The following is a 15,358-nucleotide window of genomic DNA, read 5'->3' as shown; positions in this document are numbered from 1 at the left end:
CTCTCTCTCTCTCTCTCACACACACACACACACACAGAGCACAGAACAAGCAAGGGGAGATGCAGGCAGAGGGAGAAGCAGGCTCCCTGCGGAGCAGTGAGCACTACGGGAGGGAGGCGGGGGGTGGGGGGGGGGGCTCTATCCCAGGACCCAGGATTAAGATAGTTAAAATGGCCAGCACAATCCCTGGTACATAGCAAGGCAAACTTGCTATGTACATACCTGGCAAACTTCTATTCAGGTGCCACAGCTTCTCTGAAGTTGTCCCTTAGACATTTCGACGGTGCTTCCCCTTTTTACACCGCTATTAAAACATTTATCAACACTATAATTTTTTCTGTACCCATTCCCCCACTCCCCTTCCGTAAACAGTGACCCTAAAAGGCTAGTAATTGTTCTACACCTTGTATCTCCCAGTGATCGTCAAAATTCACTTTCTACGAGGCGTTCCACGAACGTTTGTTTTTGTTTTGGCCGATTCTGCCTAACGGATTGGGCGGGAGGAGCGTGGTGGAGAGGGAGGGCGCCGCCCACGGAGGGAGAGGGGCGTGCCCGCCCAGGGTGCACACGCTTGATATTCCCGGCGGGGCCGGAGTCGCAGCCCCAGATCAGCCCACAGATAAAAATGGGGCCCGATCTCACTCCCCAGACTGTGCGGTGCCCCGTTACCGGCACCCAGGCCTGAAGAGGAGAGTTTCGAGTAGAGACACGTCCGGGCGGCGGCGGCTGCCTCCGGGAAGCTGTCTCGGTCCAGGCCGGGGGTCCACGCCCAGCCTGGCCGACCTCGCGCCCCCGCCCAGCGCACCGCTCCGCGCCCCGGTTCCCTCCCGACGCCGGCGGGCCCGGGAGCTTCGCGGACGTGACGCCGGGGGCGGAAGTGACGTTTTCCCGCGGTTGGACGCGGCGCTCGGTTGCCGGGCGGGGGAGGGCTCGTCCGGTTTTTCTCAGGGGACGTTCAAATTATTTTTGTAACGGGAGTCGGGAGAGGACGGGGCGTGCCCCGACGTGCGCGCGTCCTCCTTTCCCGGCCCTTCGCCACCAGTCACTGGCTCCTGCCCTGGGGGGGAGTCATGCCGCCCAAAAACCCCCGGAGAGCAGCAGCAGCAGCAGCAGCAGCAGCCGCCGCCGCCGCCGCCGCCGCCGCCGCCGCCGCCGCAGCGGCCGCCGAACCCCCACCGCCGCCGCCTCCTCCTGAGGAGGACCCTGAGCAGGACAGTGGCCCCGAGGACCTGCCTCTGCCCAGGTGAGCGAGCAGAACCCCGGCGGCCGCGGCTAGAGAAGGGCGCCCCGAGAGTGCGTCCGGGCTGGCGCCCCGGCGTCTAGGCGGGGGCGCGTCTCCGCCCGCGGCCGCGTCCGAGCGGGAGGGGGGTGCTCCCGTGTCCCCCACCACCGCGGAGCGCCTGGAGGAGGGTGACAGGGGTCTGGGTCGGGGAGCGAGGGGAGGGAAGCCGGGAAGGGTCTGGGCTCCCGCTTGACAGGTGTCGGGCGGGTGGGGCTCGGGTCCCTGAGCAAAGTGACAGGTGCCGCCTTTCCTCCTCTAGGCGGAAAGGCTTGCAGGCGGCGGGTGATTTCGAGGCCCCATCAAAGGCAAAAAAAGAAAAATGACTGACTAGTGTCTGATGGAGAGTTTGTCTCCTGTTGAGATTTGTAGTTTTTCGGTGGCCGTTTGACTTTCTGTTTTGGTCTACTGCGATGCAACAGCTGAAAGTGTTTTCCTCTGGGCGTGCACTGCATCCGAAGCCCGGGGCTGAGAGAGGCCAGCCAGGAAAGCCATCGGACGTGAAGTGCAGGGTCCTGCGTGTCAGTTGCCCCCAGGGTATTCGGCTGAGGTGTTTTGTGGCGCTCCCTTTTAACAGTGCTTTGGGGATTCAGAACCATCCGTAGTTACTGGAGGAACGTAACTTTTGAGAGGAACTGGTGTATGGGAAAAAGTTTTGTAACTTAAAGTTTCTCAACTTTTTTTTTATTCCCATTGTATAAAACTCTTTTATATTATTAATCTTCAGCATTTTTCATTTTTGCTTTCATTTTGCCTTTGAGCCAGGAAACAACTCTGTGTCCTCTCGTTTTGTTTTGTTTGGGTACAAAGTTAGTGATGGTCTTGTGCTCACATGAAACTCCCCCCCCCCACCCCGGTATCTAAATTTAGGCGAGTCCATGATAATGCAGTAGAACATGACAAGGGGGTATTTATTCCATTGCAACATTCTATTTTTCTTGATTGCGATACTTTTTTATGGTTAAGAAGCTAAGATTAAAAGAGTATGATTGCCATTATTGTTGTCCGCCCTGGTTCTACTTTGAGACTACATATTGATTTCAGGGAAATGGGATTCATTTCTGTCCCTCATCACTTCCTCCCCTGTTCTAGCCCATTACCAAGCCCTGTTCTTTCAACTTGCCAGACACTAACAGAGTTCAGACAAATTGTAAAAAATTGGGATGGTCTTTGGGATGGCCTGTGAAAGTCTATTAAAAATACATATATTTAAATGGGTTGTCTTGTGGGTTAGTTAAAAATCACACTCACTAAAAAAAAAAAAAGTCTAGTATGTTCTGGGAGAAGACAAATTTAATTTCTGATTAAACTCTGATGTATCCAATACTTGAAAGTTTTCATTTGGAAAAAGCACTAAATCTACTCTGAAGAATTCCACGTTACCCAATTATAAGGTAACCAGAAATACTGAAATTTTGGCCGTCACCTGAGAAAAGAATGCCTTTCTTCCCCACCCCAACATTATGTTATCTACTTGTAAATGATGGAACTATCAAAAAATCTCCCGTAGGTCAAAAACCATACGAGATACACTCTACTCTTGATTATCCATACCCACAAAAGGTTTCACTAGTATGGGCAATTGAACTCTGTAGATTAGCTGCTTAGCAAGGGTAAAAACTAGTGCCTGGTGATCCGAAGCCTAGCACTTGCTTAGGGATGGATTCAGGGCCCACTCCACCTGCACTTTCAATGACAGAGTGTGTTTCTACCTTGACAGCTGAGATCTTTTTTCTTTTGCATTGTATCTGGTCTAAGTGGTGAAGTTGGAAGGAAAACCTTCACTAGGAACAGCATTTCACCTTCATTGTTGACATAATCAAAAGTTAATTATATTTTGAAGGAGGGTTGGCAGTCTGCAATAGTGGTCAAGGGCATGGATTATGGAGTTAAACTGTTGGGTTTCCCACTTACTGGCCATGACCTTGAGTGAGTACTTAAGCTTCTCTGATTTGGTACTTATCTGTAAAACAAGGATAATAAGAGTACTTATCTAATAGGCTGATGTACGGATTTCACTGAAACTATGCATCTAAGGTACTTTGTACAGACAGGGTCAGAGTAAATACTGAAAAATTACTCAGTATTCCTCATATTATTACTTTTAGGTGTGAAATAGACATTAAGTGAATGAAAAAGAACTAGCCAACAAGAAATTATTGACTACTTGTCCTGGGTAGGATCAAAGGGAAAAATCTGATATAAGCATAGCAGTAATTTATATTAAGTTAATCATCATGTGAGACATTGATAAGTTGTAGACTGCATTTTAGCAAACTCACTAATACTAAATTGAATCTGTAATTTATATACGGGCTTTCTTCCTTTTGCTGTTATTGTCATCCCAATTTTCCTATACAGCTTTAGCTATCATACTTTTACAAAGCTATTTTGCTGTTCTGAACTGTATGTGATTCACCAGGCCAGCAAACATCTTTCATGGTGTTGTATTTTTGTTGGAAAGACTTTGAAAAAGATAAACATGTTTAAATTCTACCTGTAATTTTTTCAAAGATAAATAAGATTTTAAAGTATTTATTGATGCTTTTTTCAGGACAGCACTGTTATACACAAACCATTGAAAGAAATGTTTAATCAGTTTGATTTGTAAGTCTATCCCTATTACATGTCTATTTTTATCTGGTAGTCTCGTGTTGGAAGAAACCGAAGAACCTGATTTTACCGCATTATGTCAGAAATTAAAGATACCAGATCATGTCAAAGAAAGAGCTTGGTTAACTTGGGAGAAAGTTTCATCTGTGGATGGAGTATTGGTAAGGATTTCTTTAACATTTTTTGAAAAAAAGTTTTCTCATTTTTTTTAAAGAATTTTTTAAAAAATTAATTATGTTAGAGGGAGAGAGAGAAAGAGCCTGAGCACAGGGAGGGGCAGAGGGTGAGAGAGATGGAGAATCTTAAGCAAACTCTGCTGAGCACAGAGCCCAATACAGGGCTCAGTCTGAGGACCCTGAGATCATGACCTGAGCCAAAACCCAAGAATTGGATGCTCAATCAACGGAGCCACCCAGGCGCCCTCCAAATTTTCTCATTTAAAAAATAATTTTGAATTACTCTAGATAATTTGAAAAATAGAAAAACATAAAGAAAAGCAAATAATTTTGTTACCTAGAGGTAAATAATGTACATCTGATAGCATTACAAATTTTTTAAAATCTCCACATGTAAACCCCCCCTAAAGTATTTTAAAGTTTTTTTTTTCAATTTATTTATTAATTTGACAGACAGAGATCACAAGTAAGCAGAGAGGCAGGCAGAGAGAGAGAGAGGAAGGGAAGCTGGCTCCCCACTGAGCAGATAGCAGGATGTGGGGCTCGATCCCAGGAACCCAGGATCATGACCTGAGCTGAAGACAGAAGCTTTAACGCAGTGAGCCACACAGGTGCCCCCAAAGTATTTTAAAGCAAATCTTAGCTATCATATTTTATTCATACATCCTTCACTCGGATACAAAGACTTTTTAAAAGACAAAGCCATACCTTATAATTTTTAATATCTTATAATATGTAGTGTTTAAAATTCCTGATTGTTTCAGAATTAGTTTTGTTAGAATGTAGAATCTTTGATAGCATTTGATACATTTCTTTCCTTTTTTTCTTTACATAAGTATATGTGTGTATATGTAATATTACTACTACTAACACCAGCAAATAATTACTAGGGCTTTATATGTACTGGGGGATATTATAAGAACTTAAAAAATAACTCATTCAACAATCCATTGAGATATGAAACAAAAAGTCTTTATTTTACATGTAAAATGTAAAATCTTGATTATTTTTAGAAGATACTGAAATAGAGTGAGGTTAGGTAACTCGATCAAGGTCCCTGGCTGAGTCATTTAAAACACAGATTTGGGATCATACATGTAACTACATGTAACTATAGTTACATGTAATAATTTTGTATCTTGTTTTAAATTTTTTTAACATATCATGAGAATTTTATTATGTTACTAAATTTTTTTGGTATTTGATAATGTTTCCAATGGTACTATAATATTTTATACATTAGATATATTTTAATTTGCTAAAAATCTTACTATTATTGGACATTTTTTCACCACAACTTTTTGACACTATAAAATGATGTGATAAACATCTCTATTCATAAGAATAATTCCTGGCACAAGGTTAGTCCTTGATAGTTTGTTAAATAAATTAATGAATGAATCTGATTTTTGGAATACATTTTTATAAGCTGAATTACTGAGTCAACAGCTATGAACATTTATAAATCTTTTGGTAATTATTGTTAAATTGCACTCCAGACAGACACTTTTAATAAATTTACTTTCTTATTAACATTAGCACTATACTATTGTACATGTCTGTCTGTTTTTACTGATCAGATTAATACAACAAAATATATTAATGTACCTCCCATGAAAATGTTTAAAACCATTAAAAAAATTCTGGCATCTTAGTCCATTTGGGCTGTTTTAACAAAATACCAGACTGGGTGGCTTATAAACAACAGAAGTTTATTTCTTACAGTTCAGGGGGCTGGAAAGTCCAAGATCATGGTGCTGGCAGATTTTGTGTCTCTGTGAGGGCTCGCTTCCTCCTTCATAGGTAGCATCTTGTTGTTAGCTTTACAAGTTGGAAGGGGTGGAAGCTTTCTCAGGCCTCTTTTATAAGGACACCAGTCCCATTCATGAGGACACAGCCCTTAGGACCTGATCACTTCCTAAAGGCCACAACTCCTAATACCTTTACAATGGGCATTAGGTTTTAAGCATATGCATTTTGGGGGCACAAGCATTCAGTACATAGACTCTGGTAATAAAAAAGAGAAAATGAATCCAATTTCAAAGGCCTGAACATAATCTCGAACTCCTTACTTAAAAAGAGAGGAATACTGAAGGATCTTGGATGAATGACTTTGGTATTATCTTCCCAAAGTATCTAATGTATACTTCCACTGATTTGGGTACTTCATGTTCAGACCTGTTTTTGTGCATATGCAGTTATCGGGAGTCATAGCTCCTTCACCTCTTGCTCACAGATGCTAGGCTTTTAGTTTTCAGAAAGTTGGGAAGGAGTTGTAGATTATAGAGAGTGTTGGTGAATATGGGTAGTTTCCAATTTATTTATTTATTTATTTATTTATTTATTTATTTATTTATTTATTTATTTATTTATTAAGAGACAGAGATCACAAGTAGGCAGAGAGGCAGGCAGAGAGAGAGGGGGAAGCAGGCTCCCTGCTGAGCAGAGAGCCCGACGCGGGGCTCGATTCCAGGACCCTGGGATCATGACCTGAGCTGAAGACAGAGGCTTAAACCCACTGAGCCACCCAGGCGCCCCGGGTAGTTTCCAATTTATGAGTGGGTTATGTTCCCGATCTCTTTCTAAGTACAATATGGTAGTTAGGGTTCCAGGCTGATTAATACAAAACTGTTTTTGTACTGATCTATAATTTATATTATACGGAACTATATATTATACTGAATTATATTATATATAGTAAATTAACATATATTATTATATAATAGTATGTATTATGTTTTTATATTATATTGAATTATACTGAACGATAATGTATAGTTTTCCTTGATTGTGAAGACCATTTAAGCCTTCAGACTTGACTACAAGGATGAATAAATGTTACTACTTTCTTATTCTATGCTTTTATCCTGGCTTTGTCCTTACCTTCCATAGGTACTGGCACAGTTTAAATCTTATTTCCTAATGGAGCTCATGATGGGACTAGGGGATGTGAATTCATTCTTGGTTGTGTGCTGGAGGAAGAAAAGGAAGGAATTACATGTTACCTTTGGGATATTGGGTACCTATTTTTTGCAGGATATGGTATTGTCCTGTTATAATTACCAGATGTTTATCTAGAAATATTATTTTAAGTGATATTTAAGTTTTTGAGGATTGGCCTGAGAATTTAACCTCTGATTATACAATCATTCCTAAGGGAGAATGTGACAGCTTGTGCAGAGAAGTGAATGTTATGACAAAATGAACTCATTTCTGATGCAGCTATTCCATTTTAGCTCTTCTAGATAATAGTTGGCTATCTTCTTTTAAACAAGAAGAGAAATATAGTAACTAAGGTAACTCTTTTTGACAACTGAAAGTAGATGATGTTTATTGGAATAGAGGGTGGGTTAAGAACAAGGATTTGTCATCAGACTAGACTGACTCAGGTCTTAGTTTTACCATTTACTAGCTTCCTGGTCTTGAACAAGTTACCTAAAATCTCCAAGCCTCAGTTTCATTATTTGTAAAAATGAGTAATAGTAATTTCTGGATCTTGGAATTAATAGGGTGGATTAAATAACTTCATGCACCTAAAGCACTTATTAGTGTAAATGAATGTCTATATTAGATCATACAACTAGAATAATTTGACTTAAGAACTACCCTGGAAAACTTTATATTAATGTAATTTTTAGGAGACCTTGAGAATCAGTTAAAATCCTTGAATTTTTAAAAGTTACTTAAATTCCTGTTAGTTGGTTAATATACAGTCTAATACTAGTTTCAGGTGTACAGTGTAGTGATTCAGCATGTACAACACTGGTCCTCATCACAGCAAGTGCCCTCCTTAATCCCCATCACCTGTATCTCCCATTCCCCCATCTGGTAACCATCACTCTGTTCCCTATAGTTAAAATTATTTTTCTTGGTTTGTCTCTCTTTCCTTTTTCCCCTGTGATCATTTGTTTTGTTTCTTAAATTTCATATGAGTGAAATCACATGGTATTTATCTTTCTCTGACTGACTTACTTTCCTTAGCATAATACCCTGTAGTTCCATCATGTCATTGCAAATGGTGAGATTTCATTCTTTTTTATGACTGAATAATATTCTATTGTATATAGTCCACACCTTCTTTATCTGCTCATCAGTCAGTGGATACTTGAGCTGTTTCCATAATTTGGCTATTATAGATAATACTGTTATAAACATTGGGGTATCCCTTTGAATTAGTATTTTTGTATTCTTTGGGTAAATACCTAGTAGTGCAATTACTGGATCATAGGGTAGTTCTATTTTTAACTTTTTGAGTAACCTCTGTGCTGTTTTCCAGAGTAGCTGCACCAGCTGGTGTTTTCACAAACAGTGCAAGAGGGTTCCCCTTTCTCTACATTGTCTCCAATGCCTGTTATTTCTTGTGTTGTTGATTTTAGCCTGACCGATGTGAGGTGATACCTCATTGTAGGTTTAATGTGTATTTCCTTGATGATGGGTGATGTTGAGCATCCTTTCATCTATCTGTTGACCATCTGTATGTCTTCTTTGGAAAAATGTCTATGCATGTCTTCTGCCCATTTTTTAATTGGGTTATCTGTTTTTTGGGGTGTTTATAAGTTCTTCATATATTTTGGATACTACCCTTTATCTTATATGTCATTTGCAAATAACTTCTCCCATTTCATAGGTTGCCTTTTAGTTTTATGTTTCCTTTGCTTGTAGAAACTTTTTATTTTAATCAAGTCCTGGTTGTTTATTTTTGCTTTTGCTTCCCTTGTTTCAGGAGACATCTAGAAAGAAGTTGCTATGGTCAGTGTCAAAGGTGTTACTGTCTGCATTCTATTCTAGGATTTTATGGTTTCAGATCTCGCATTTTGGTCTCTAATCCATTTAGAATTGATTTTCGTGTTTAGTATAAGAAAGTGGTGCTGTTTCATCCTTGGCATGTTGCTGTCCAGTTTTTTCAAGACCATTTGTTGAAGAGACTTCTTCCACATTGGATATTCTTTTCTGCTTTGTTGAAGATGACTGACTATATAGTTGTGGGTTCATTCCTTGGTTTTCTATTCTGTTCCCTTGATTTTTGTGCCTATTTTCTTGCTGGTACCATACCGTTTTGATCACTACAGCTTTGTAATATAACTTGAAATCTGGAATTGTGATGCCTCCAGCTTTGCTTTTTAAGACAGAATAAAAACTATATGGTCATTTCAATAGATGAAAAAAACCATTTTACAAAGTACAATATCCATTCATGATAAAAACCCTCAACAAAGTAGGGCTAGAGGGAACATAACCTCAACATAATCAAGGCGATATAAGAAAAACCCACAGCTAATATCATCCTCAGTGGGGAAAACAGCTTTTCCTCTATGGTCAGGAAAGAGACAGGGATGTTCACTCTCACCACTGTTATTTAACTAGTACTAGAAGTCCTAGCCACAGCTATCAGACAACAGAAATAAAAGGCATCCAAATCAGGAAGGAAGAAGTAAAACTTTCAGTATTCACAGATGACATGATATTCTATGTAGAAAACCTGAAAGACTGCCACAAAACTGCTAGAACTAATACATGAATTCAGTAGAGTCTCATGATACAAAATCAACCTACAGAGATCTGTTGGATTTCTATACACCAATAATGAAACAGCAGAAAGAGAAATTAAGGAATCAGTTCCATTTACAATTGCACCAAAAACAATACCCAAGAGTAAACCTAACCAAAGAGGTGAAAGACCTGTATTCTGAAAACTATAAAACACTCATGAAAGAAAGATGACCCCAAGAAATGGAAGGACATTCCATTCTTTTGGATTGGAAGAACAAATATCGTTAAAATGTCTTTACTACCCAAAACAATTTACACATTTAATGCGATTCATATAAAAATACTAACAGCATTTTTCACAGAGCTTAGAACAAACAATCCTTATATTTGTATGGAACCACAAAAGGCCCCAAATAGCCAAAGCAACCTTGAAAATAGTTGAATTTATAAATGTGTGTGTAATGATTCTGATGTGGTAATTTTTCTAAAATTTAAGGAAAGGTCTGTGGTGTTTTGTCTGGAAAAGTGTTTTTTTCCTTTTTGTATAAATGTTTAATAAGTGTGTAATATGTAATTGCTGTCATTAGATTAGATGCTGTTCATACTGCATATAGGATATAAATAGGGACTTTCCATTAAGAAATTGTCCAGGAGTGCTGTTCATGTTGTGACTTACAATGAATCAGTTGTTAAAATTTTGGTTTTCTTTGTGCATCTTAAATGACTGTATGGTAGAATGGAAAAGGCCTTGGACCTGGAGACAGGAAACTTTTGATGATACTAGTTGCATTTTAGCTATAGGATTTTAGGTAAATTTGTTAATTCTCCAAGTCTCAGTTTGCTTATCTATAAAGCAGAAATGATGTCTGAATGTCAGCCTCTTAGGGTTTTTTGTGTGTGTTTATATATTCAAGAACTTTGAAATATATTGGCCTTGATAGAAGCATTTGTTTTTGTGATATGGGTCATTATGTTTAGGAAGATAGTTGAAAGGAATCATTTGGAATTGGAGTAACACTAGGCATTCCATGTAGGTTACATAGTGCTACAGACATATGACACCTCTTCATGCAGGGTTCTTCATGCAGGGCTGAAGTTCTTCTTTTGCAAATAACGTCTCCTTTGCATAAGGTTCTTTTAATAACCTTAAAAACAGAATATTTTATTTTAAATAATTTTTTTTTTTTTTTTGAGAGAGAGAGAGTGTGTGCACATGCATGAGGAGGGTGGACAAAGGAAGAGGGAGAGTGAGAATCTTAAGCAGGCTCCACACTCAGTGCACAGCCTGCTGCTGGGCTCAATGTTAACGACCCTGAGTTCATGACCTGAGCCAAAATCAAGAGTCAGATGCTTAACCGACAGAGCCACCGAGGTGTCCCCAATGACAATTTGTTATTAACAAATATCCCATATTCAAAATTTTTCAATTACTTCATGAACTTTTTTTTCACATGTTCTAATCAGGATTCAGATAAGGCTCATATATTGTAATTGGTTGACTTGTGTCTTAAATCTCTTAATCTGTAGATTTTATCTTCTACTTCTGTCCCCCATCCCTTTCTTTTCTTACAATTTATTTGTTGAAGAAACTGGATGGTTTATTCTGTAGAATTTCCTACAGTGTTTATTTTGCAGATTGTGTCTTCTTCATTGTTTAAATATTTGTCTGATTCTCTGTATTTTCTGGAAATAGATCAGGCCAGAGGCCTGATCAGATCCTGGTTTGATATTTTCTGGAAGAAATATTTTAGAGATATTTTTGTGAATGCCCATTGGGATGCATGTATCTTGTTATGTCTCTTTTTTTGTTATAAGCAACTATTGATGACCATTGACTGAATCCATAGGGGTTGCTAAATGGTAATATGACACTTTATCATTCCTCTTTTAATTATTATTGTAATTCTATAAAGAGAAACTTCTCTTCATTAACTGTTCTTATTCTAAAGTATAGTTCATTCAGGAAAGGAAGGATAAGTGCTTTATGCTTTGCTTTTATTGGCTAGTTTTTAAACGAACACATTTGTTTTGTAAGATCCCCCAAAGATGACCAATGATTGTAATCATCATTCCAAATATTATGTAGACAGTATCAGTAGACCAGGTTGTCTATACATATTTAATAAGATCATTACTTAATAATAATGTGACATATTTTATAATTTCAAGAATGTTATCTAAGTGGGATTTTACAGTATTTAACCTTTGGGATTGGCTTTTTTCACTCAGAGTAAATTCCCTGGAGTGAAATTGTTATCAGTATATTAGTTTGATAGGGCTGCCATAACAAAATACTACAGACTGGGTGCCTTAAACAACAGAAATACATTTTGTCAAGTTTCTGGAGACTACAAGGTCCAAGTTGAGATGTCAACAGATTTAGTTTCTTTTGGGACTTTTCTGTTTGGCTTGCAGATTGCTGTCTTCTCCTTGCATTCTGGAATGCTTATCCTATGTGCACATATCCCTGGTGGGGTGTGTGTGTGTGTGTATGTGTGTGTGTCCAAGTTTCCTATTCTTATAAGGACACTAATCAGGTTGGATTAAGGCTTACCAAATGTCTTCATTTTAATGTATTGTTCCTCTGTGAGGCCCTATCTTCCAAAACAGTCGCATTCTTGGGTACTTAGGGTTAGGACTTCAGCATATGAGTTTTCAGGAGTTGGGCAGGGGGCACAAGTCAGCCCATTGCATTTTGTTGTTTTTGTTCAGTAGTATTCCATGGCATGACTGGACCAGTTTGTTTAACCTTTCACCCATTGAAAGATGTCTGCCTCATTCCTAGGTTTTAGCTGTTAGGAATACAGCTGCTGTGAACATTTGCGTATAGGTTTTTGTGTAGATATCAGTTTTCATTTTTCTGGGGGAGTGCAATTGCTGGTCATATGGTATGGTCCATATGTGTTTAATTTTGTAAGAGCTGCCAAACTTTGTTCCAGCTGTACCATTTTATATTCCTACCATCAATATATGGGTGATTTAGTTTCCTTATGTCTTTGCCCACTTTTGGTGGTGGTACTATTTTTTTATTTTTCTATCTTTTTTTTTTTTTAAAGATTTTATTTATTTATTTGACAGAGATCACAAGTAGACAGAAAGGCAGGCAGAGAGAGGAAGGGAAGCAGGCTCCCCGCTGAGCAGAGAGACTGATGCGGGGCTCGATCCCAGGACCCTGGGATCCTGACCTGAGCCAAAGGCAGAGGCTTTAACCCACTGAGCCACCCAGGCGCCCCGGTACTATTTTTTTAAATTGGCCATTCTTCTTGGTATGTAGTGATATTTCAGTGTGATTTTAATTTTTTTTTTAAGATTTTATTTATTTGACAGAGAGAGAGAGAGACATCACAAGTAGGCAGAGAGGCAGGCAGAGAGAAAGTGGGGAGGAAGCAGGCTTCCTGCAGAGCAGAGAGCCCGACGTGGGGTTCGATCCCAGGACCCTGGGATCATGACCCGAGCCGAAGGCAGAGGCTTTAACCCACTGAGCCACCCAGGCGCCCCCAGTGTGATTTTAATTTACATTTTTCTGATTGCTAATTACATGAAATATTTTTAAAATAGACTTTTATTTTTAGAATAGTTTTAGGTTCACAACAAAATTGAGCAGAAGGTACAGAGAGTTCCTATATACCCCTTGTTCCACACATGCTTAACCTTTTCCATTATGAACATTGTCGCAGGAGTGCTACATTTGTTACAGTTGGACTGACTCTGACACATCATTGTCACCCAAAGTCCACAGTTGCTGAAGGCCTTCTAAATGTGCTTATTTGCCATAGTTTATCATGATCAGTGTATTATCTTTTGTTTTTTGCCCATTTTTGAGTTTCCATAGATTTCCTATGTGCACAATTATGTCATGTGTGAATAATGACAGCTTTATTTCTTCCTTATAACATTTTGCTTTCTTTTCCTTGCCTGTTGCACTGGCTAAGATTTCAATACAATGTTGAGTAGAAGCGGGAAGAGTTCCTGCTGTTAGGGAGAAATCATTCTGTCTTTTACCAGTAAGTGCAATGTTAAAAGTAGACTTTTTCTTAGATTATCAGATTAAGGAATTTTCCTTCTATTCCCAGTTTGCAGATTTTTTTTATTATATCAAAAATAAATGTTGGATTTTGTGAAATGCTTTTTCTGCATCTATTGTGATGATCACATTTTTCCTTTTTTAGACTGTTGATGTGATGAATAAAATTGACTGTTAAAGCAACTTTCCAATCCTGGGTAAATTCAACTTAATCATGATACAGTATCCCTTTCATATATCTTTGGATTTGATTTGCTAAACTTTTGTTAAGAATTTTTGCATATGTATTCATGAGGGATAGTGGGTATGTAGTTTTCTCTTTTTGGTTATGGGTTTTTTTCTAGTGTTGTTTTTCCCCCCTTATATTTTTGTTAGATTTTGTGACAGAATAATGTTGGCCTTATAGAATGAGTTGGGAAATATTTTGTTCTCTTTAATTTTTTTGTAGCGTTTGTAAAATTTGTATTTGTATTTTTCCTTGTTAAATGTTTGGTAAAGCCATATGTATGGCCTTGAGGGTTTTTGTGTGTGTGTGTGGGGGAAAGTTTTTAACTACAAATTCAGTTTCTTTAATAGATGTGGGCAATTCAGTTTTCTTACTTCTTTTTTGTTTTTAAAGATTTATTTGTCAGAGAGAAAGAAAGCACATGAGGTGGGGAGAGAAGTGGAGGGAGGCACAAACTCCCTACTGAGCAGAGCTGCCCAACATGGGGCTCAATCCCAGGACTCCCAGATCATGACCTGAGCCAAAGGCAGCCACCCAACTGACTGAGCCACCCAGGTGGCACCACCAAGGTGCCCCTTGCCTTTGTTTTTAAAAGATATTTTCATAGTTAAAAAATTGTAGCTTGGGGGGAACCTGGGTGGCTGAGTCAGTTGAGCATTGCCTTTGGCTCAGGTCGTGGTCCTGGAGTTCTGGGATTGAGCCCCGAGTCAGGCTTCCTGCTCAGCAGAGTCCGCCTCTCCCTCTCTCTGCTCTTCCCTCTGCTTGTGTTCTCTAGTTCACTCTCTCTCGTTCAAATAAATAAATAAATAAATAAATTTAAAAAATTGCAGCTTGGCTTTTTCCCGCCAAGTTCCATTGTATTCTAGCTTCCACTGTTTCCAAAGATAAGTCTGCTACCATCCAAATCTTTGTTTCTCTGCATGTAAAATGGTATATTTTATAATCTCCTTCTCCCTAGTGAATATTTAATGCTAGACAAGAAGTTTGTTTATTTTTAGAGAGAGAAAGAGTGTTACCTTTTCTTTCTCTTGCATTAAGTGTTTTATCAAATGATTTTGGATTTTGTCAAATGATTTTCTGTGCCTATTAATATAATGTTATGTTCTTTTTTCCCTCTCTTATTGGTATTACTTTAATTGATTTTCAGATCTTAAGCCAGAATTGCATTTCTAGGATAAGTCTTACTTGATAATGGTGTATAATCTTTTTTATATGTTTGTGAATTTGGTTTGCTAGTATTTTGTTGAGGATTTTGGCATATACTCATAGGAGATTTTATCTCTGTTTTCTTTCCTTGTAATGTCTTTGTCTGATTTCAGTATCAGGGTAATACTGGCTTCTCACAGAATAAGTTGGGAAATCTTCCCTTCTAAGATGTTTTTATGGAGGAATTTGATGAATTGTTACTAGTTCCTCTTAAAATGTCCAGTAGAATTCACCAGTGAAGCAATCTGGTCCTGGACTTTTCTCTGTGGGAAGTTCTAAAATTACTGTTCAATTGCTATAAGTCTATTCAGATTGTTTTTGAGTCAGTTTTGGTAGTTGGTCTC

General features: G+C 38.8%; 1 protein-coding gene across 1 annotated transcript in view; it reads left to right on the top strand.

The window, feature by feature from the left end:
* Positions 1–874: 874 nt before the first annotated feature.
* Positions 875–15,358, top strand: part of RB1 (RB transcriptional corepressor 1) — a 154,868-nt gene continuing 140,384 nt past the window's right edge. The window contains exons 1-2 of the mRNA XM_047723407.1: positions 875–1,243; positions 3,927–4,053. Coding sequence (XP_047579363.1) covers positions 1,071–1,243; positions 3,927–4,053 — 300 coding nt within the window. The 5' untranslated portion in view covers positions 875–1,070. The remainder of the gene's footprint in view (positions 1,244–3,926; positions 4,054–15,358) is intronic.

This window comes from Lutra lutra, chromosome 3, assembly GCF_902655055.1.
Source record: "Lutra lutra chromosome 3, mLutLut1.2, whole genome shotgun sequence".
Lineage (NCBI taxonomy): Eukaryota > Metazoa > Chordata > Mammalia > Carnivora > Mustelidae > Lutra > Lutra lutra.
The sequence above is the reverse complement of the archived record's forward strand: the minus strand, read 5'-3'. Positions and strand labels throughout refer to the sequence as shown.